Genomic DNA, 21,383 nt, shown 5'->3' with positions numbered 1-21,383 from the left:
CTGGTCCCCCAGCATCTTCTCCGCCAGGTCCCGCCCGCGGTTCCGGGACCGGGGTTGCGGGTTACCTCTCGGGGCCTCGGTCCCTGAAGAACGAGGAGGAGGGTTTCTGCAAGGCCTCCTCCGAGTGACCAAGGCTGAGCACGTCCAACCCTCCAGAGGGACGTCCTCACGGGATGTGGGTGCGGCCTGCCAAGCTCCTGGCCCCGGAGACGTGACCCCCGCTCACGGAGAGCCGCGGCAGAGACACAGGCTGCTTCTGGCCAAGTTGCATAAAGATCTTTTCTCCCCAGGCATGGAAACCAAGCACAGCAGCTGGAGTGGTGCCTGGGACATCGCCCGCTTGCTAAATAAGGAGCACTGAGTCATGAAACAGACCCGTGTCGTCATGTGTCCGCAGATATGTTCAGCGACAGGGCGTGTCTCACACTGTTACTGTTTTCAGATGAGCCGAGAATGTTAAAATGGAAAGTCAGTGAAAAAGTAAAAGACAAACGGGATCTAAAAGGAAGTAAACTGAAGAGTGAAGACAGCGAGAAGCTAAAAAAAAAAAGCCCTGTATCCTCCCCGTTCACCGGTGAGGTGCGTGCCTGGCCTGTGATACATCGCTGAGCCCAGTGTACCGCCCTTCCAGCCAGGCCTGCAGGTGCTGGCTGAGTGGAGCCACTTACGAGATGAGAGTTTGAAGCCTGAGAAAGGAAAAGGCCATTAAAGGAAAACTATGCAACAAGAAAGTAAACTCCAAAGTTACAGTTTAAGATAGCTTAAAATAGCCGAAACCGGTTTGGCTCAGTGGATAGAGCGTCGGCCTGCGGACTGAAAGGTCCCCGGTTCGATTCCGGTCAAGGGCATGTACCTTGGTTGCGGGCACATCCCCAGTAGGGGGTGTGCAGGAGGCAGCTGATCAATGTTTCTCTCTCATCGATGTTTCTAACTCTCTATCCCTCTCCCTTCCTCTCTGTAAAAAATCAATAAACTATATTTAAAAAAAAAAAATGGATCTTAGAGTGGCCGGGGGGGGGGGGGGGCGGAGCATACACCTGTCTGTTGCCTCCCGCATGCGCCCTAAGCGGGAATTAGCCGCAGCCCGGGGATGTGCCCTGACAGGGACCACCTGCGCCAGGACCAGGCTGCAGCGGCGGGCTCCCCTGCCAGGCCTTTTCTTTCTCTCTCGATCTTGCGGTGGGAGCAGAGATCACTGGTGACACTTCCTTTCTCTCCGGTGACCCAGTGCTGTCAGTTCACCTCTACCGGTAAGCACGGCTTTAGGTGTGTTCTGGAACAAACCTGGCTCTATCTTTATTCAGGGTGGTGCACTTTCCTGTGCCCTTGAACTGGCTCTCTGACCCAGGACTACTTACAAGTACGTTGTACAGTTGTCAGATGTTCGGAGTCCCTGTCTTCCTTTGGTCGGTGACTTCTGATTTGAGTCCTTGTGGCCAGAGAACACACTCAGTATTATTCCCAGTCTTTGCCTTGGCCGAGGTTCGTTCGTGGCTCTAGCTGTGGTCTGTCTGGTCCGTGTCCCACCAACACTTGAAAAGAACGTGTGAGCCGAAACCGGTTTGGCTCACTGGATAGAGCGTCGGCCTGCGGACTGAAAGGTCCCGGGTTCGATTCCGGTCAAGGGCATGTACCTTGGTTGCGGGCACATCCTCAGTGGGAGGTGTGCAGGAGGCAGCTGATCGATGTTTCTCTCTCATCGATGTTTCTAACTCTCTATCCCTCTCCTTTCCTCTCTGTGAAATATCAATAAAATATATAAAAAAAAAAAAAAAGAAAAAAAAGAAAAGAACGTGTGACCTGCTGGCAGGTGGAGAGTTGCATGAAGGCCTAGGACAGCGGTCGGCAAACTCCTTAGTCAACAGAGCCAAATATCAACAGCACAACGATTGAAATTTCTTTTGAGAGCACATTTTTTAAACTTAAACTTCTTCTAACGCCTCTTCTTCAACATAGACTCGCCCAGGCCGTGGCTTTTTGTGGAAGAGCCACACTCAAGGGGCCAAAGAGCCGCATGTGGCTCGCGAGCCGCAGTTTGCCGACCACGGGCCTAGGCGATGCTGATCGGTGGTACTTTTGAGTTCTCTTGTATCCTTGCTGATTTTCTTTCTGGTTCTGTCAGTTGTTGAGAGGATGGCATTGAAGTTTCCAGTTAGGATGGGGATTTAAATCCCTTTCTTTCAGGTCTATCCGGTTTCACTTTCCATGGTTTCTAGCTCTGCTGTTTGGTACATGTACATCTAGGGTTCTTCTTCCTGGTGGGTTGGCCCTTGTGTCATCACGATGCCCTTCTCTGTCTCTGGTCATTCTCTTTGCTCTGTGGGGCTGGGGGAGGAGGAGGACGAGGGCCGCGCCCTGTTGCTGGCCAGCGGGGGTGGAGGTCCGAGCTTGGCCTTCTCCGCCGTTGCCTCGGGGGTCTTCGGGGCCGTGTCACAGCCTCAGGAGGGAGGAAGCCTAGGCCCCCACTTGGCCTGGGCTGGCGCGGTGGGAGGGAGCCCGGTTGCTTCCTGCGGTGTCGGGCCAGAAGAGAGCGGCTATTGTCCGAGTGTTCTCGGTCTTGCTACGCTCCCCCCCCTGCTCTTAGCTAGAGAGCCGCTTTGGTTGGGACCTTTGTCCCACCCGTTGGCATTTCTGAGTTGCCAGCTTCTTCAGCTCTGCTTCTGGGACGTCTGAGTCGAAAGGGAAGCTCAGAGAACCCACCATCTCTGCTTGGGTCCTGGGTCCCTCGCTGCCCTGCCTTCTTGACTTATTAAAAGTCTCTGTTTATTTCACAGGTAATGTGTAGGCGTTTTCGGTGGGGAAACCAGGGAAAAATGGATCTACTCCATCTTCCTGGAAGTGCAAGTCCAGTGTCTTTTTCTTCCATGTTTTGTGTTTTTGATTAAATCCTTCCTTATCCTGACATTCAGCTATATTTTTTAAAAACTTAAAAATACATATTTTTATTGACTTCAGAGAGGAAGGGAGAGGGAGAGAGAAGCATCAATGGTGAGAGAGAATAATTGATCGGCTGCCTCCTGTATGCCCCACACTGGGGATCGAGCCCGCAACCTGGGCATGTGCCCTTGACCGGAATCGAACCTGGGACCCTTCAGTCTGCAGGCCAACGCTCTATCCACTGAGCCACACCAGCCAGGGCTTTACATTGCTTTTTTATGTGAACTTTGAAAAATTCGGTGTGCACTTAACATTTACAGGGCAAGCCACGTTTCCAGTGCTCAGTGCCACCTGTGACTGCTGGCCCGTACTGGACAGCGCAGGGTGAGACGTGATCCAGCTCAGGATAGGTATTCCTGGCAGCAGAGTTAGGGGGTAGTCACTGCCTGTGCACAGCTGTGAAACCACGGGGATTGCTGACGTCTGAGACGGCTCTTCTTCTTTTTCAGGCTCTGAGTACTCTGGGATGGAGCAGGCGTGCAGGGGGTGAGGACCCAGCTCTGGGACCACGTCACTGACTTCCTGTCATCGCGAGACCGGCTTGCGCAGACTCAGCCTGGATGAGGATGTCTGTGGGCCTTTCGCTGCTGCTCCCCGTCGGGGGGCGGGCCTTTCTCCTCCTGCTCTGCGTGGCCGTGACTCAGTCCCACTGGCCAAGTGGGCCTTCCGAGGCCGCCGGGGCCTGGGAGAGCCAGCTGGAGGCGTCCATGCACGCGGTGCTTGCAGACCTCCCGGAGGCCGCCCCCACGGTGGCGGGCATTCCGGATGGCACGGCTGTCGTCGGGCGCTTGTTTCGAGTGACCATTCCTGCAGACGTCATTGCCTCTGATGGAGAAGTCCTCCAGGTGAGGCGGGATGGGAAGGGTGAATGAGGAAGAAGTGATCATCTGCCATTGCAGTTTGAGCTTTCACTGTGTCAGTTCTGTGCTCTGGCGATTCTGAGCTCCGTTTTTCCAGAACCTACGTACTGTCCCTTAAGAGGGGAACAGTCACGGGTGTTCACCAGAGGGTCCCCATAATCTCAGGATGGCATCCGAAACCTTCATTCCTACTCCTGTTTTTAAAAAATACGTTTTCATTGATGTCAGAGAGGAAGGGGGAGGGAGAGAGAGATATCAATGATGAGAGAGAGTCATTGATTGGCTGCCTCCCGCACGCCCCACACTGGGGATCGAATCCACAACCCGGCCATGTGCCTCGACTGAGACTCGCACCGTGACCTCCTGGTTCATAGGTCGACGCTCACCCCCTGAGCCACGCCGGGCGGCCTTCCTCCCATTTTGAGGGTGTCGCCACTAAAAGCCTTGGCGTGTGTACTCTTGAAGGTCTCTTGGTCATCACCTTAGGCATGTGATGGGAAAGGCCTGTGTTTAGGAAAAGGCCTGTCATGAACTATGGGGTTAAACCCAAGAAATACAGAACTTTTCAATGCTTTGAACCTATTTTTTTAAAAAATATATTTTATTGATTTTTTACAGAGAGAAAGGGAGAGTGATAGAGAGTTAGAAACATCCATCAGCTTCCTCCTGCACTCCCCCTACTGGGGATGTGCCCGCAACCAAGGTACATGCCCTTGACCGGAATCGAACCGGGGACCTTTCAGTCCGCAGGCCGACACTCTATCCACTGAGCCAAACCGGCTAGGGCTGAACCTATTTTTTAAAAACAAAGTGTGAATAACATAGGAGTTTTGCTCTAACTCAGTATTCTATGTTTGCTCATGTATTTGGTCACTTAGGAACCAAAATTAGTAGCCAAACTTCAGCCTGGCCCCATCTCCTTCTGGGGAAGCAGTTCAGGAACGCGGGGGATCTGAGCCCCATGTAGCAGTAGGAGGAGTACCTTGGCCGAGGCAGGGTGGGAGTCAGGGGGAGCAGGAAGCTTCTGTGTGAAGAAGCACCAGCCTGTGTCCGGGGGTGTGGGACCCTGTCATTTCCTCCGCATCGTGAGTGAGTTTGCATGGTGGCCCTGCGGGTGCGTGGGTGTCCCTCTCAAACCCTGAGCACCTCCTAGGGCAGAGGTCAGCACCCGTTTCTTCCAGGGCCAGACCCTGTGTTAGGCCTCCTAGGCCCTTTGAGCTCTCTGGCACTTCCTCCGCGCTGCCCGGGTAGCCAGAGGACCCACGGACAGTCTGTCGGTGAGTGGGCATGGCTGTGCTCCAGTAAAACCTCACTTAGGGACACAGAAGGTGAAATTGGAATTTCATGTAATTTCACATGTCAAGAAATACTATTGTTTTGCTTATTGATTTCTTTAATTACTTGAAAATGCAAAAAAAAAACCCTAAAAACAACACACCATTTTTAGTCCTGGGTGTACAAAAACAGGTAGCGGAGGCCAGATTTAGCTCACAGCTCTCCCTGACCTACAGCATTCACTCCTTAGAGGTGTGGCTTGAAAATAAACTGAAAGTATTTTAAGATCTATACTTAGGCCCGGCTGGTGTGGCTCAGTGGTTGAGCATTGACCCATGAACCAGGAGGTCACGGTTCAATTCCCAGTCAGGGCGCATGCCCAGGTTGTGGGCTCCATCCCCAGCAGGGAGCGTGCACGAGGCAGCCGATGGATGAGTCTCATCACTGATGTTTCTCTCTCTCCCTTTCCCTTCCTCTCTGAAATCAATAAAAATATGCTAGCCAATAAAAAAAATCTGTACTTGGTTAAGGTAGTTTTATGTCTGTATGGCATGTAGATTTGTGCATGCACGTACTAGTAGAGTTCTGACTACCTGTTGGTGTGCCAAACCACAAAGGGTTAGTGGTTTAAAACAGCCAATTTGTTTTGCTCTCATTCTGTGGCCAGGAATTGAGGGACTCAGAGCTCACCTGGGAATCTCACCTCCGCCTCCGTGGCACTCGCTGGAGTGGCTCCTCGGGGCTGGAGGCCGCGCTGCGAGGATGGCCGGCGCTGCCCGCTCCCGTTCGGCGTTCCGTCGGTAAACGGGCGCGCTCCCTGTCGGCCGGAGCGTAGCGGGGGCTGCTGGTCGGCGTTCTTGGTCCCTTTCCCTGCGGACCTCTGCACGGGCTGCTGGGGCTTCCTCGTGGCACAGGAGCTGGGCTCCTTGGTTAGGCAGTTCAAGGCCCAGGAAATGGAAGGTGCCAGTCTCCTGAGGCCTGGGCTTGGAGACCGCAGGGCCACGCTGCCTTGCACGCCACCGGTCAGAGCACAAACAGTGGTCTCGTCAGTCCTTCCCCACAGCCTGCCCCCTCCGACCCCCAGCCCAGGCATCGAGGTTAGAAACGGCCACAGAGTCTGTGCCCCCCTCCAGGCCCCGAGGTTCCCTGAACCTCGGCAGCCCCCGCCTCCTGTGCTCTCTTCCTTTTCCCGTTGGCCCTCCTCTGTTTGCGGCGGCTGGTTCTCGGGGCCGTGAGCGCAGAGGTGGTCATGCTTCTGAAGATGCCGCTCACTTCCACGAGCTCTTTCTCGCTGGTGGATTCCCCCTGCGCGTCATAACCCCCAGCAAGCCTGATGCTAGTCTGACCGTTAGGTGAAGGAGGACAGTTTGGGGTACATTTCTTGCGCACCTGCAGACTCGATCTGGATATCCAAACGCTGCCCTGGTTGCCTCGTTCCCGTGGCCGTGGCCTGTCTCACGTGGGTTCGTCTTGACCACAGGTGCCTGGCAGTGCCGCAGTGCGCCAGACAGTTGCTGGGTCTGGCAGAGACGCTTAACAGGCTTACTCTCCAGGAGCAGGAAAGAGGTTTTACTGGAAAACAGGATTTTATCTGAGCATATTTATCTGTAAAGCAGACCACTTAGTAGCTGATGAGCCTGTAGAGAAACAAGATGTGTGGCTCTTCATCCCGACAGCCTCGCTGCCCGGGAGAGCGGGGTGGGGAGTCAGAGCAGCTGCCTTCCTTCCTGGCTTTGCTTTCTTTCCCCAGAACGGGATTGAAGCCTTTCTGTTAAAGGCGTTTCCCCTCGTTATAATAATGGGGCGTAGACATACGTGTAGAAAAGGAAAAAGAAAAGCTTTTGTGGTTCCTCCACTCAGCAAACTCCTCCATCATTTTCTGTTTTCAAGAGACGGCCATGGCACATGCCCACCAGGCGCGTTAGACCTGGGATCACACTGGATATATTTTAACTGTTTTTCATTCACTGTACTTCAGTTTTTCTCCCTGGGTTGTGAAGCATTTTCTGAGAATATAATATAACTTCCTTTTTCTTTTCTTAAAATATATTCTTATTGATTTCAGAGAGGAAGGGAGAGGGTGAGAGAGATAGACACATCAATGATAAGAGAGAATCACTGATTGGCTGCCTCCTGCATGCCTCACGCTGGGGATCGAGCCTGCAACCTGGGCATGTGCCCTGACTCGGAATCAAACGGGACCTCTTGGTTCATAGGTCGATGCTCAACCACTGAGCCATGCCGGCGGGCGGGAATATAACTTTCAATGGCTGCCAATATTCTGTGTATGTGAGGAACATGTCAGTTCTTGCGCCCAAGGAGCCTTGTTGGGGTGACCTCCAAATCATACCCATCACTCTTACCATCATCCTAGCCACCACTTACCTCTGCCCCGGCCCCCCCGCCTCTGTTCTTTTTTTTTTTTTTATTAATATATTTTGGTTGATTTCAGAGAGGAAGGGAGAGGGAGAGAAAGAGAGACATTCATGATGAGAGAGAATCATTGATCAGCTGCCTCCTGCACGCCCCCCACTGGGGATTGAGCCCACAACCCGGGCATGTGCCCCCGACCGGAATCAAACCCGGGACCCTTCAGTCCACAGGCTGACGCTCTATCTACCGAGTCAAACCGGCCAGGGCCCCGACCTTTGTTCTTGACCCCTCGGTCTGTTCTCCACACAGAGGCAAGAGACATCTTTATCTTTGTAAAGCTTAATCGGCTTCACAGCCCCTTCTCCCTGTTAGGGAGCTGCACTGGGGTCGAGCCCCTTCCCCTTTGTATGCCATGCCCCAGCCACAGTCGCCCTGTCTGCTGCACCTGCCAAGCTCGCCCCCCCCCCCCCCAGGCCTCTGGCTTTCTTCTGTCGGCATCACCTGGGGCCTTGGCGTTCTTCCCTCCACCCGATGAAAGTCGCTTTCCCTCAAAACCCTCTGCTGCCTTCTCAGCAAATTTCTGTACTTGAAATTCTTCCTTTTGTTCGTCTGCATGGGCGACGTCTGTCACACAGTAGGCCCTCATATGCTTTTGGGCTGGCAGAAGGCGTGAGGACCTGCAAACCTGCTTTGGATTGTCAAAGCCTCCCTGGCCGAGTGCAGGGAGAATGCCAGCCATGTTGGGGGCAAGGAGACCAAGCCTCCTGTGGGTTCCTAGGTGAGAGCTGGTCTTCCGGCCGATGTGGACCTGGCTGCTGCCTAACGAGGGCTCGTGGGCGGAGCATCCGCCGCGGTCTGCTGAGGTCAGACGGTGGGATGGTCATGCTGGCTGCTCAGGGGCTGTGATGGGGTTGAGATGGAATGATGCGGTGTTCGCCGCTGACTGGGGAACAGCGTTGAAAGGATAGGAGGCCAGGTCTCATGCTAGTGAGCCGCCTGCCGGCCTCTGTGACCTGTGTGGGCCGCTGGTTATGCTGTTTCAGGAGGTTGTAGCAACTGGGAGTCACAGCGGCCGAGGGCGTGTGCTTGGCGTCAGCCAGGTGTGCCCATCAGCGTGCCCCACATTGGATACACCAGGCTGCACGAGGCCTGAGCCTGTGCTCTGCCCCACACCCGACACACCTTCCCGTCCGGAGCCGCACCTTCCCGTCCTGGCCGGACTGCTCTGCCTCAGAGCCCACTGGACGTGATCAGCCCCAGCGTCCCGCCCAGTGGACTCCGTGGGCTCGGTGATGCAAGAAGGCCACTCCAGGCCCTTGCGGCCGCCTGACCTTCCTGAGAGACCTGTGCCCTGACCCACTCTGTCCCCTCCTGTGACCTCAGGACACCCTGCGGCAGGTGGCCCTGGCGTGGGCTCCTTTGGGCCAGACCGGATGCCGTGTGCAAGCTCAGCCCAGGTGGTAGCTGTTCTTTGCTCCCACAGCAGACCCGGGGGCACCCTCCCTCCTCCTCAGGGTCTCGGGGGCCAGGTCCCCAGACTCCAGCTTGCCCTGCTGGGCGGATCCCAGGCTGGCCCGCGCCGGCCATCGGCACCTCACCCCTCCTGCCGCTGGCTCCCTTGGGTGGGCGCCTTTCCTCTGACTCAGGGAGTGTGGCTCCCTGGCTGAGGGTGAGGAGACGCCCCAGCCCTCCCTCTCGGGGGCCCCTCTTGTGAAGGGACCCGGCTGCCCCTCTCAAGGCCCCTCAGATGCCTCCTGTGGGGGGTGCGGCCGGTGGCTCTCACCCCGTGGCCCCCAGGCTCCTTGCCCGGAGACAATGAGGACTTCCTTCAGCCCAAGGTGCTGCAGCCGGGAGCGGCCCTTCCTGGGGCCCTGCTCTCCGCTGGCATGGCCCCCAATTGTTCCTCTGAGAACAATGGCCACTCTTTGGCCGGGAAGGAGAGCTCATGAAAGGAGCGTTTCTTCGGAGGCTGGAGGGCTTTGTGGCGGCCCGCCTGCGTGAGATGAACTGCAGCTTCTTCCTGCCTCAGTGGGTGTGCCGGCTCTGAATGGGCCCCTTGTGAGCACGCACACCGGGAGGGGAGGGGAGGGGAGGGGAGGGGAGGGGAGGGGAGGCCGGCGGCGAGGGCGGCAGCCTGGGGCGGGCTGTCAGAAAAGCGTTTGCCCGATCGCATCAGCTCAAATACTTAGGAAAACAGGCCTCTGCGTCCGGAAAAAACACTGTGAGGACTGCAAGGACGTGACAGTAAAAACAGCTGATGGCAGGGCGTGGGACAGGGACGGACACTGAGGAGGTTGACAGCGCCTGTCGCTGCGCCCCGCTGTCCCTCACGTCGGGGGAAGAAGGTTAGTTTTTGTTTTTCGATGAGAGCAGGCACCGCTAGGTAAAGCGCTCCATAATCAGACCAGAAGGCACTGCCTGGGCTGGGCAGGTGTGTCCACGGTGTGGTCCCGTGGCCGTGGCCTTGGTGGCCAGAGCCGCGTGCTGGTGTGAGGGCTGCATGTCTACCATGGATCGATGGTCTCATGGCTGTGGCTCTGCTCTACTTGCACCCCTTCCCACCATGGTTCTTCGCTTCTGTGGGGAGAAGGTCTTCGCCCTTTGACCTCCAGCCAGAGGCTCTTCCTGTTGCCCGGTGCCACCCCCAGCCCGGCCCAGCCACGGGGCCGCCCATGGGCATCATTGGCAGAAGTTGATGCTGGCCTCAGAGCACCTTTGTCTCAGTGCCTCTCTGCTGGCCGTCCTCAGCTCACGCGGTGCCGTGGTGTGGCAGTGTCCCCATCTCTGGAGCCTTCCCTGGCCGTATCCAAGTCCTACAACTCCTGCCTGGGTAGGACACCCAGGTGTGGGCTCCAGGTGCCAAAACAGGTTTTCTTGGTTCCAGAAGCCAAAGGTCACGGAACTAATTAGGCCCCGGGGTGAGTCCAGTTTCAGCTTGTCTTCCAGTTGTGCCTGACCCGCTGGCACCTGGGCACGGAAGCCCCTCCGCCCCTTTGCTCTTTCTGCGGGTGGGGAAGGGCCCTGAGTGGGGGGACAGCTTGTGCTGCCCGGTGTTAGCACAGGGGCCTCCTTCCTCAGCCCGGGGGCTTGAGGGTCGACCGTGGGAGAGGGGCCAGCAGAGCGTGGGAGAGACGGTCCCGGACTGAGCGGGGAGTCTGCTTCTAGTCGTGTGCTGGTCCGGACTGAGGGAAGACCACACCTTCCCACCTGGCAGAGGCCCAGGCATTGCTCGGTGATTCACTGTGGGCAGCCTTTACTCCTGGGTCTGCCCAGGCTCTGCGGTTTAGATTCTTAATGGCTTGGGATGTACGTTATGGATCAGGGTTTCTAAAACTGGGCCCGTGGTGGTTCGAGGTCTCACTTCCTCCGGGCTGGGCTTGCCTTCCATCTCAGAAGCACGTCCGCGCTGAGGGCTGCTGAAACGGCCAAGGTTTCTGGCTCTTTCTGGCCTGGGATTTCTCACGTGGGCCTCGCCCTGCGGAGTCTGCCTCCTGCAGCTGTCGTGTTCCCACTCGCTGCCCGAAGGCTCCTGCCCGGGCGCTGCGTTGTAGGTCGGCAGGCCCGTCTCCGCCACGCCAGGCAGTGGGGGTGGGGGTGCGGCTGAGTGACCGGAAACCCTGGGGAGTCCATGGCTGGGACCAGCCTGTCCCCGGCCTCACGTGCTGGTGCTGGAGCATCCCCTGAGCTGATTCGGCCTCTCCCCTGCCTTTCCCAGCCCAGCAGCCCTTAGGAGTTAGTTGGGTGGGAACAGTGTGGCTAGGGCAGGAATACTTACATGCGGGAACCAAAGGCTCCAGAGCTAGAGCCTCGGGTACAGGTGTGCCAGCCCCAGCACACCTGCGTGGACTGAGAGGAAGTGAGTGCTGGTGTTTGGGTGCCACATAAAGTCCTCCCCTGCCCCAGGCCCCCGGTATCCCATCCACTCCTGCGGACAGGGAAGTGAGTCCCTGAGGGCCCCAGCCCCGGCCTCGTTCCCCGATACCCTGCTTCCCCCTCCTGCAGCCTTTGTATTCCCTTGGTGCTTTATTATTTTTTTTTAAATATATTTTATTGATTTTTTACAGAGAGGAAGGGAGAGAGAGTTAGAAGGATCGATGAGAGAGAAACACCGATCAGCTGCAGGAGTGCCCGCAACCAAGGTACATGCCCTTGACCGGAATCGAACCTGGGACCCTTCAGTCCGCAGGCCGAGGCTCTATCCACTGAGCCAAACTGGTCAGGGCTTCCTTGGTGCTTTGAGCTTCTGCTTTGGGGTATGACTCGGGAGACAAAGCCTCGGTGTTCGGGTCCAAGGCCATTTAGGAAGGAGGACTGGGGCGCGGGGCCTGGCCAGCAGCTTCCCCGTGTGTCCGGTTGGGTGGGGAAGCAGCGCCGAGCACTCAGCACGTGCCTGGCGCTGTGATGGACAAGAATGGCATCGCCTCCCTCTTTACAGATGAGAAAACGGGCTGAGGGTGGGTCGGGCCTCAGCCTGCCTGGACCTGGGCCTCAGCCCAGGCTCCTGCCGCTGGGGCTTCCCCTTGGGTCGGCTGTCGTTACAAGGATGAGTCCTGGCTTGTCGCGGGGGCCGTCTCTCAGCAGGAACTCTCAGATCCTGCTTCACCGTTGGGCCCTGAGAGGGGAGTGGGCCGGGGTTTTGAAAGCCGGAGGATGGCCGACTCCGTGGACTGCGGCTCCTGCTTGGTCAAGGGAGCAGGTGCTGCATCGCAGAGGTTCCGTCCGTCCACGGAGCGCCTGGGGGACGGCCACGGGGGGCCCTTTGGGTGACGGCGCTGCCAGCCCTCGGGCCTGTTCAGACTTCCCAGTTCAGGGGCTTTCCCCAGTGGCCTTGGAAGGGCGGGCGCCAGCGCGTCCTGGGCTCGGCTAGGTTCCTGGGGAAGCAGGTGTATTTTGCTTCCTGCAGCCTCCTTGCTCCCTTTGATGCCTTGAGCTTCTGCTTTGGGGTATGAATCCGGAGACAGAGCCCTTCTCTGAAGTGAGTCAGTGTTTGCAGCGTGCTGCCTGGGCCCACACTGCCAGGACCCCGGTGCTCTGAGATGCAGGGGTAGAGTGTTCAGTTGGTGCCTTTCCTTCCTGTCTCGGCGACCCCAAGACCCTGGGAGCGGTCTGCTTCAGGCTGCAGACCCAGGCTGAGGGCCTGTCCTGTGGCCAGGTGTAGCCGGGGCTCTAGGACCCAAGGAGCCAGAATCTGCAGAGGGAAGGCAGGCCGGGGCGCAGGGCGGAGTCGTGGCTCGGTTTGTGCGGTGCCTGTAGCGCTGGAGGGCGGCCAGGGAAAGAACGGTGTCCGTGATCCACAAAGCTGCGGGTTCTGCGCTCGCGCCTTCCACTTAGACACGGAGGATTTTAATTGCTTTGGTGAAACCTGGGCTTTTCTCCCATGTTTGTTATTGATGCTACCTGTCCGCGACATGGTAGACGGTTACTTGGCATAGTTTCCAGTAGCGCACGTCTTTCGAGACTGGCTGTGTGGGAGCCTGGGCCGAAGTGGCCTGAGTTTATTCCTAGGAAATGCCCACGGCAGAGCGCGTGGCCATTGGGTCAGCAGATAGGATGCTTGAGGAGTTGCCCTTCTCTGTTGTAACGAGCCCTGTGCGGCTGGGCAGCCTTGGGAAAGCCCTGGGGCGGCTTGCTCATCTGCTGATGGAGGAACTCAGGGTCGGGCACAGGCCTAGCTGCCTGGCCACTCAGGAATGTCCCATGGGCCTGGCCCGCCAGTTGGCACCCACCTTTGGAGCCTCTCCTGGTCTCTGTACGGGTGGCTTTTCCTTCCTGACTTCACCCAGAGCTCCAGCCAGGCCCCCCTTCCCCCTGAGCCCCCCCTCTGCCAGGTGTGCTCTCATCTCAGTGGTGGCTGTCGGGGGAGGGGTTAGGAAACATTCTTGGGTGGCAGAACCCGAGGTCCACACCGCGATCACCTGCTGCCCGCCTCTCAGGACCCCAGGTCCTGCCCGCCCTGTAAACATCTCACCGTTCCCCAGCTACTCCATTTGGGCCTGACATCTCTGCTTCATTTTTTTTTGCAAAACGAGCATTCAAACTTGGCTTTCTATGTTTATAGGTGATTGAGGCTGTTTACATATTTAACATAATTGAAGTGAAAAAAATAAAGCACAAGTGTTTTAGCCAAAACATTTGAAATAAATATTTTTTATTGCTAAAAGAGCTTGTAAAGGAAAATATATTTAATGTTCTTCATGGATCTGGAAATACCGATTTCTACAGGTACTTGACCGTTTCTGACGCCGGCTGTGTGGCAGCGAATGGTTAGTGAGCTGGCAGATGGGGACTAGCGGTGTTAGATGGCGGCGCTCCTCCTGGGTGGAAGGTAGTGTCTGCACAGGCAGGAGGGGGCTGAGGGGGCTTCAGGCAGAGTGGGCAAGGAGGTGGCCGGCATGTCGCTGCTATAAGCCCCACAGTGTCCTGTTTTATTTAATATGTTCTTACTGATCTCAGAGAGGAAGGGAGAGGGAGAGAGAGATGCCAACATCCGTGATGAGAGAGACTCATTGATCAGCTGCCTCCTGCATGCCCTGCACTGGGGATCGAGCCTGCAACCCGGGCATGTGCCCTTGACCAGAATCAAACCATGACTTCCTGGTTCATAGGTCGATGCTCAGCCCCTGAGCCACCCTGGCTGGGCCCCACAGCATTCTTGGGCCCCGCGCGTCCGTTCTCTGGGATGAGACCTGTTCGAGTGCCAGCCCGCTCTCGCCACCCATGCGGCCTTGAGAGAACCGTTGGCCTTTCAAGCTGCCCATCCGGCAGCCCAGCCCTCCCGCAGCTGAGCCCGGGAGAGGAGGGGTTCCCTCAGCAGGACTCTGGGTGACACCTCCAGCCTGTCGCACGGTTCGGCGCGGCCAGCTGTTAACCTGTGACCGCTCTCGGGCGCGGCCAGCTGTTAGCCTGTGACCGCTCTCGGGCGCGGCCAGCTGTTAACCTGTGACCACTCTCGGGCGCGGCCAGCTGTTAACCTGTGACTGCTCTCGGGCGCGGCCAGCTGTTAGCCTGTGACCGCTCTCGGGCGCGGCCAGCTGTTAACCTGTGACCGCTCTCGGGCGCAGCAGCGACAGTAGCACTCACCTGGCGCTGGTGTCTCTTCCAGGTATCGGCTGCAGGGAAGGAGGCCTTGCCGCCCTGGCTGCACTGGGACCCGCAGAGCCGCAGCCTGGAGGGCCTCCCCCTCGACACCGATAAGGGGGTGCATTACATCGCGGTGACTGCTGCCCGGCCGGGGGCCAACGGGAGCCACGTCCCCCAGGCTTCCAGCGTGTTCTCCATCGAGGTTTACCCCGAGGACCACAGCGAGCTGCAGGCCGTGCGGGCCGTCCCGGACCCCGGGGAGCTGGCGCCCTCTGCCTGTGCTGCGGACGAGCCCGTGACGGTGCTGACGGTCATTCTGGACGCCGACCTCACCAAGATGAGCCCACAGCAGAGGGTCGCCCTGCTGCGCAGCATGCGGAGCTTCTCGGGAGTGGAGCCGCCCAGCATGAAGCTGGTGCCCGTGGTGAACAACCGGCTGTTCGACATGTCCGCCTTCATGGCCGGCCCAGGCAACGCCAAGAAGGTGGTGGAGAATGGGGCCCTGCTGTCCTGGAGGCTGGGCTGCTCCCTGAACCAGAACAGCGTGCCGGACATCCGCGGCGTGGAGGCCCCCGCCCGGGAGGGGGCCATGTCCGCCCAGCTCGGCTACCCCGTCGTGGGTTGGCACATCGCCAACAAGAAGCCCCCTCTCCCCAAACGCATCCGGCGGCAGATCCACGCCACACCCACACCGGTCACTGCCATTGGCCCCCCCACCACCGCCATCCAGGAGCCGCCATCCAGGATCGTGCCCACCCCCACGTCTCCAGCCATTGCTCCTCCCACGGAGACCATGGCTCCTCCGGTCAGGGACCCCGTTCCTGGGAGGCCCACCGTCACCATTCGGACTCGTGGTGCCATTATCCAGACCCCAACCCTGGGCCCCATCCAGCCCACTCGGGTGGCAGAAGCTGGCACCACGGTTCCTGGTCAGATCCGCCCCACGATGACCATTCCTGGCTACGTGGAGCCCACGGCGGTCGCTACCCCTCCCACAACTACCACCAAGAAGCCCCGCGTATCCACGCCAAAGCCAGCCACGCCTTCTACCGACTCCTCAACCACCTCGACTCGAAGGCCGACCAAGAAGCCACGCACCTCCCGACCGGTGCCCCGGGTCACCACCAAAGCGCCCATCACCAGACTGGAGACGGCCTCCCCGCCTACGCGCATCCGCACCACCACCAGCGGGGTGCCCCGCGGCGGGGAGCCCAACCAGCGCCCGGAGCTCAAGAACCACATCGACAAGGTGGACGCCTGGGTCGGCACCTACTTTGAGGTGAAGATCCCGTCGGACACCTTCTACGACAGGGAGGACACCACCACGGACAAGCTGAAGCTGACCCTCAAGCTGCGGGAGCAGCAGCTGGTGGGCGAGAAGTCGTGGGTGCAGTTCAACACCAACAGCCAGCTGCTGTACGGGCTGCCCGACGGCGGCCACGTGGGCAAGCACGAGTACTTCCTGCACGCCACCGACAAGGGCGGCCTGTCGGCCGTGGACGCCTTCGAGATCCACGTCCACAGGCGCCCGCAGGGGGACAAGGCGCCCGCGCGCTTCCAGGCCACGCTGGCGGGCGACGCGGGGCCAGTGGTGAACGACGTCCACAAGAAGATCGCGCTGGTGAGGAAGCTGGCCTTCGCCTTCGGGGACCGCAACTGCAGCACCGTCACCCTGCAGAGCATCGCCCAGGGCTCCATCGTGGTGGAGTGGACCAACAACACGCTGCCCATGGAGCCCTGCCCCAAGGAGCAGGTCGCGGGGCTGAGCCGGAGGATCGCCGAGGATGACGGCAAACCCCGGCCCGCCTTCTCCAACGCCCTGGAGCCCGACTTCAAGGCCTTGAGCGTGGCTGTGACGGGCTCCGGGAGCTGCCGGCACCTGCAGTTCATCCCCGTGGCGCCGCCCCGGAGGGTGCCCTCTGAGGCGCCGACCACGGCGGTGCCCGACAGGGACCCCGAGAAGAGCAGCGAGGATGACGTGTACCTGCACACGGTCATCCCGGCCGTGGTGGTCGCCGCCATCCTGCTCATCGCCGGCATCATCGCCATGGTCTGCTACCGCAAGAAGCGGAAGGGCAAGCTCACGCTGGAGGACCAGGCCACCTTCATCAAGAAGGGCGTGCCCATCATCTTCGCCGACGAGCTGGACGACTCCAAGCCGCCCCCCTCCTCCAGCATGCCTCTCATCCTGCAGGAGGAGAAAGCCCCCCTCCCGCCCCCCGAGTACCCCAACCAGAGCGTGCCCGAAACCACCCCTCTGAACCAGGACACCGTGGGAGAGTACACGCCCCTGCGCGAGGAGGATCCCAACGCGCCTCCCTACCAGCCTCCCCCGCCCTTCACAGCCCCCATGGAGGGCAAGGGCTCCCGCCCCAAGAACATGACCCCGTACCGGTCACCCCCTCCCTATGTGCCCCCTTAACCCACAAGCGCCTAGGCGGAGGCAGGGTAGGGCAGGGCCCTGGAGACAACACGGGGTTGTCTGTGGAGACGGGTGGCCTGCAGACCATCGCCCCCTGGGAGCCGACACCTGACCTAGCACACACTGACGCGGGGCTGGACACGCCCGCCTCTCTGTCCTCCTAACCCCAAAGCGGCCGGAGAGGCCTTGGGGACAGTTTTACTTTTCTTTTTTGCCTAACAGCTTTCTGTTTGTTCATAGAGAATTCTCCGCTGCGTGTGGCTGCTGGCTCTGGTGGAGGGGGCGGAGCCGATGAGCTCGCAGGCAGTGCTGGCGGCCTCGGCCTCTGCGTTTGCCTTTAACACTAACTGTACTGTTTTTTCTATTCACGTGTGTCTAGCTGCAGGATGTAACATGGAAAACAGTAGCTAAAGATTACATTCAAAGGACTTTCTTAAGGTTAAGTTTTTACATTTAATCTGCTGTTTACCTAAACTTGTATGTATAATTTTTGGGTGGGTGTGGGAAACTGCTTTGCTAAAAATAAGCTCCCAGGGTGTTTCAAACTTAGAGAAGACCAAGGGACAGTATTTTTTATCAAAGGAATCCTATTTTTTCACACTACGTAAACCTGGTTGCTCTGGTACCCCAGAGCCTGACTGGGGGCCTCCCGGCCCTGGCTCGGGGGCCAGGGCCCTGGTGCTGGGCTTGCTCTCCCGCTGTAGCCACGGGCTGGAAGCTGGAGGCGCCTCTGGGCCGTGGACATCACACCCCACCCCATGCACGCTCGCAGCTCACCACCAAGGGGTCTTCACTTCCATAGAAACGGGACTCCAAGAGGCAGTGGGCCACGGCCCCCAACCTAGGTGCTGCAGGGTGGGCCAGCTGCTCATGGGGGTGCCTGGGGAGGTCGAGGGACTCGACCACATCCACCTGGTTTCTGTACCTTCTGTGTTTTTCCCTCCTAAAAGGAATATCATGGCTTTTGAAACACTCGGGGGACATTTTGGTGAAGATGCAATATTTTTACGTCATGTGATGCTCTTTCCTCACGTGACCTTGGCCACATTGTCCCAACAGCCCACAGCCCCCACCCTGACCCCCCACCCCTCTTCTCTGGCGCTCCAGTCCCAGGCCTGGGGCCTGGCGGCTGGGAAAGGCTGGCGGCTGGGGAGGAGTGCCAGCAATAGTTCATAGTGAAAACCTGTGGGCTCTCACAGCTAATTTTTTACTAAAGTTTTTATACAGCCTCAAATTGTTTTATTAAAAAAAAGATTTAAAACGGTGATGCTTACAGCGGTTTGTACGAGCTCTTAGTGTCGACTCCATGGAACTGACGGCTTTGCTCATTTTGGTTTGGTTTTATTTTTTCCCTTTCTTCCTTCCTTCCTTCTTTTTTTTGTTCGTTTGCCCCTTCCTTGCTTATTGGTTTAAATCCTGGAATTACACTGGGGCTCCTTTGCCTTTTGTAGCAGAGTGTCCGTCCGTCCATCTGCATCTCTGTCCCGTGACTCAGGGGCGCCCCCTCTGCTTGGAGTCCCCTCCTTTGGGGGAAACCCTTTGAGCATGACTTTTGGGGCCTGAGAGTTACCGGCGGCACCTTAGGGAGGAACGCCTTTCGCAATAACGTGATCGAGGGTGGTGGTGGGCCCGGCTCCCTTCGCACACCGAGCAGCCACTTCTAAGCCATATAGACCTTTCTGCAGAGGATCGTGTGTGCTGCCTCCGGAGGGAGGGCCCGGCAGGGGGGTCTCCACCGTGCCCCCCAGAGGGTCTTGCCCCTGGGCCTTCTCCCGCAGGGCCCAGCCCCTCTCTCCCCTGCCCGGCCCCAGTGGGAGCTTGAGTGGGCAGTGCCCCTGTGGGGGCGCCTGCAGATGGAGGCTCAGTGGACATCTGGTGACCAGGCCTTGCGCCTCCAAGCCCCGATCCAAGCCAGAGTTCCCCCAATGCCCCAGAGGCAGGAGCACAAGTGGGGTCTGACCTGGAGAGACTGTTTTTGATGACCTCATCAGAAAGTAAACAATTCTGGTGTTCCAGGTGAGGGCTCTGAAAGGCTTTCCAAACAGCTCAGTTGCCCCTAGCAACCCCACCATGAGGCAGGGCCATGCAGAGATGTGGCTGGCCCAGAATGGCCTGTTGCCATAGCAACTGGAGGCGCTGGGGCAGTGAACAGAATAACAAGAGCAACAATGCCCTTGTAGGCAGCCCCCCAGCCCCCCGTGCAGGCTGCTGATGGCCGATGGCGTCGGACTCTGTGAGACAGCCAACCTCACATTCAAGTGTTCACCAACCACTGGCGTGTTTTATTTCCTTCTGTATGGGTTTCAGATGTGTTTTCTGCATTCTGTATAGAAACATATCAAACTAAATAAAAGCAGTGTCTTTATTACAATGCCATGGCCTCCAAGCGTCTATTTCCGCACTTCCACACGTTCTGGGACATGACGGGGGCGGGGGGGGGGGGGATGGGGGCCAGGCAGGCCCAGTCCAAGGGGGCCTTCGAGCTGCTCACCTTCGGGCCTCCCCAGCCTTACCACTTCTGTGCCCCTCAGAGTGGGTGGGTGTGTTCTGCCAACTGGTGAGCCCGCCAGTCTCAGTTTTCGGGGTGGGGGGTGGGGGGAGGCAGAAAACTCAGTGAAACTGGGCGGGAGGGGCGGGGAGTGGGAAAGGCCCTGCGGGTCCAGGGCAGGAGTCCCTCAGCCTGCGCTCCTGCAAGGATGGGCACTTAGGGACTCCTCTAGCTACAGCTCCGCCCCTGCTCCTGCCCCCATTGCCTTGTGGCTTGGGGCTGGCCACTCGCCCAGACAGCCTCAAGGCAGGTTTGGCCTTGGCCTTGGAGTGGGGAGAGAGGGAAACCAGTTTGTGGCCAAGCTGTTCTGCCCTGGGTGGGCTTGGAGGTCCTGGGGCCTGCCCCCGAGTGCCCTGCCTGGGGTGGGCAGGCCCGCTGGGCAGGCTTAATGTGACTCACTGCCAGGAAGGGGCTGGGTAGCCCGGGACACTGCCCGGGGGTGGGAGGCAGGGCGTGTGACAGCTGTGCCCTCCAAGGCCACTGGTCACCGGACAGCTAGTATCTCATCTGGGCTCCCCCCACCCCCTCACCATCTCCACCCGCAGCCCCAGGCCGCTGCTCTGCTCCTAACCTTCACGACCCAGATACGGTCCCAGGTGCAGCCAGAGCTGAGTGCCAGAGTGGGGGCTGTTGAGGGTCAAGAAACTGCTTCTGGAAGAAGTGCCAGGAGAGGCTGAGGCCAGTACAGGGTCAGGGACACATACCCCCTGGGCCGAGCAGCAGGGGCCTAGGAAATGAGGCTGCCCTTGCTCTGTTGGCTCAGGAAGTTCTGCTTTATGTCTCACCGGAAGCCACTGGACGGAGTGGAATCATTGCTCTGAACTCCAGGAAAGGGATCCCTGGTTTCAGCAGAGAACAGGAAGGTCAGCAAGGCAGGAAGAGGGAAGCCACAAGGGGGTATCTGATGTTTGGCTTGGCAGCCCCAGCCCCCAACACTCCATCTGTGAGGAGCGGACGGCGCTGGTCTCCGTTGGAGGGATTCTGAGGTCCCAGGACCTGCAGGTGGTGGGATTGGGACAACTTGTGCCTAAGGCGCTGCCTGCAAAAAGGGCGGAGAATCCAAGCGAGGATAAGAGTTTGCCTTCTCCCCTGAGCCTGAGCTGTTGGCTGGGGGACACTGGGGTGCCTAGAGCTCCTGCCAGCCTAGCCCTCCCTCTAGAACACCAGCAGCGTGGAGGGGACTCGAGGCTCTGTTGCAGCTACCAGCCTGGCCTCTGCCTGCTCCCAACGGGCTGGGAAAGTCCCGAGCAGAGGCCCTCTCCCAACTCCCCTGGCGCGTGGAAGGCTTCGTGAGCCCCAGACTTGCCAGGGGGAGCTCGCGCCGCTGCACCTCCCTTAACATACCCGGCGGCCATGACTTACCACTTTCCTGCTTTGCTTACCCGATGTATGTACGTATGTATTTGTTTTGCTTCTTTTCTTTTTTTAAAAAAAATATATTTTATTGATTTTTTACAGAGAGGAGGGGGAGGGACAGAGAGCTAGAAACATCGATGAGAGAGAAACATCGATCAGCTGCCTCCTGCACACCTCCCACTGGGGATGTGCCCGCAACCAAGGTACATGCCCTTGACCGGAATCGAACCTGGGACCCTTCAGTCCGCAGGCCGACGCTCTATCCACTGAGCCACACTGGTTAGGGCCTGCTTACCTTCTTGATCACCATCTTGGGACAATAGTGACTGAGGCCCAGAGAAGGCAAGGGTCCCGGTCCTACAACTAGTACAAGGCCCCAGATTCCATTCTAAACACTTCAGATATTTTCTTTTTTTCTCTTTTATTGACTTAGAGAGAGACGGATTTGTTGTCTCACCTACCCATGCATTCATTGGTTGATTCCTGTGTATGCCCTGACCAGGGATTGAACTAAACATTTCAGATGTTTTTT

At 58.3% G+C, this 21,383-nt stretch overlaps 1 protein-coding gene across 5 annotated transcripts in view; it reads left to right on the top strand.

Moving 5' to 3' along the window:
• The window catches only part of DAG1 (dystroglycan 1), a 45,369-nt gene extending 26,049 nt beyond the window's left edge, over nt 1-19,320 (top strand). For 3 of the 5 annotated variants that reach the window (XM_080671615.1, XM_080671614.1, XM_080671618.1), the window contains exons 2-3: nt 3,387-3,782; nt 14,548-19,320. In XM_080671615.1, the coding sequence (XP_080527741.1) occupies nt 3,498-3,782; nt 14,548-16,947 (2,685 nt within the window). In that variant the 5' untranslated portion in view covers nt 3,387-3,497 and the 3' untranslated portion in view covers nt 16,948-19,320. Of the gene's footprint in view, nt 580-2,637; nt 2,775-3,386; nt 3,783-14,547 lie in introns of those variants that run through there. The other 2 variants (XM_080671617.1, XM_080671616.1) reach the window with 2 other exon arrangements.
• Nucleotides 19,321-21,383: the final 2,063 nt, after the last annotated feature.

Source organism: Plecotus auritus (genome assembly GCF_963455305.1).
Source record: "Plecotus auritus genome assembly, chromosome: 6".
NCBI lineage: Eukaryota > Metazoa > Chordata > Mammalia > Chiroptera > Vespertilionidae > Plecotus > Plecotus auritus.
The sequence above is the reverse complement of the archived record's forward strand: the minus strand, read 5'-3'. Positions and strand labels throughout refer to the sequence as shown.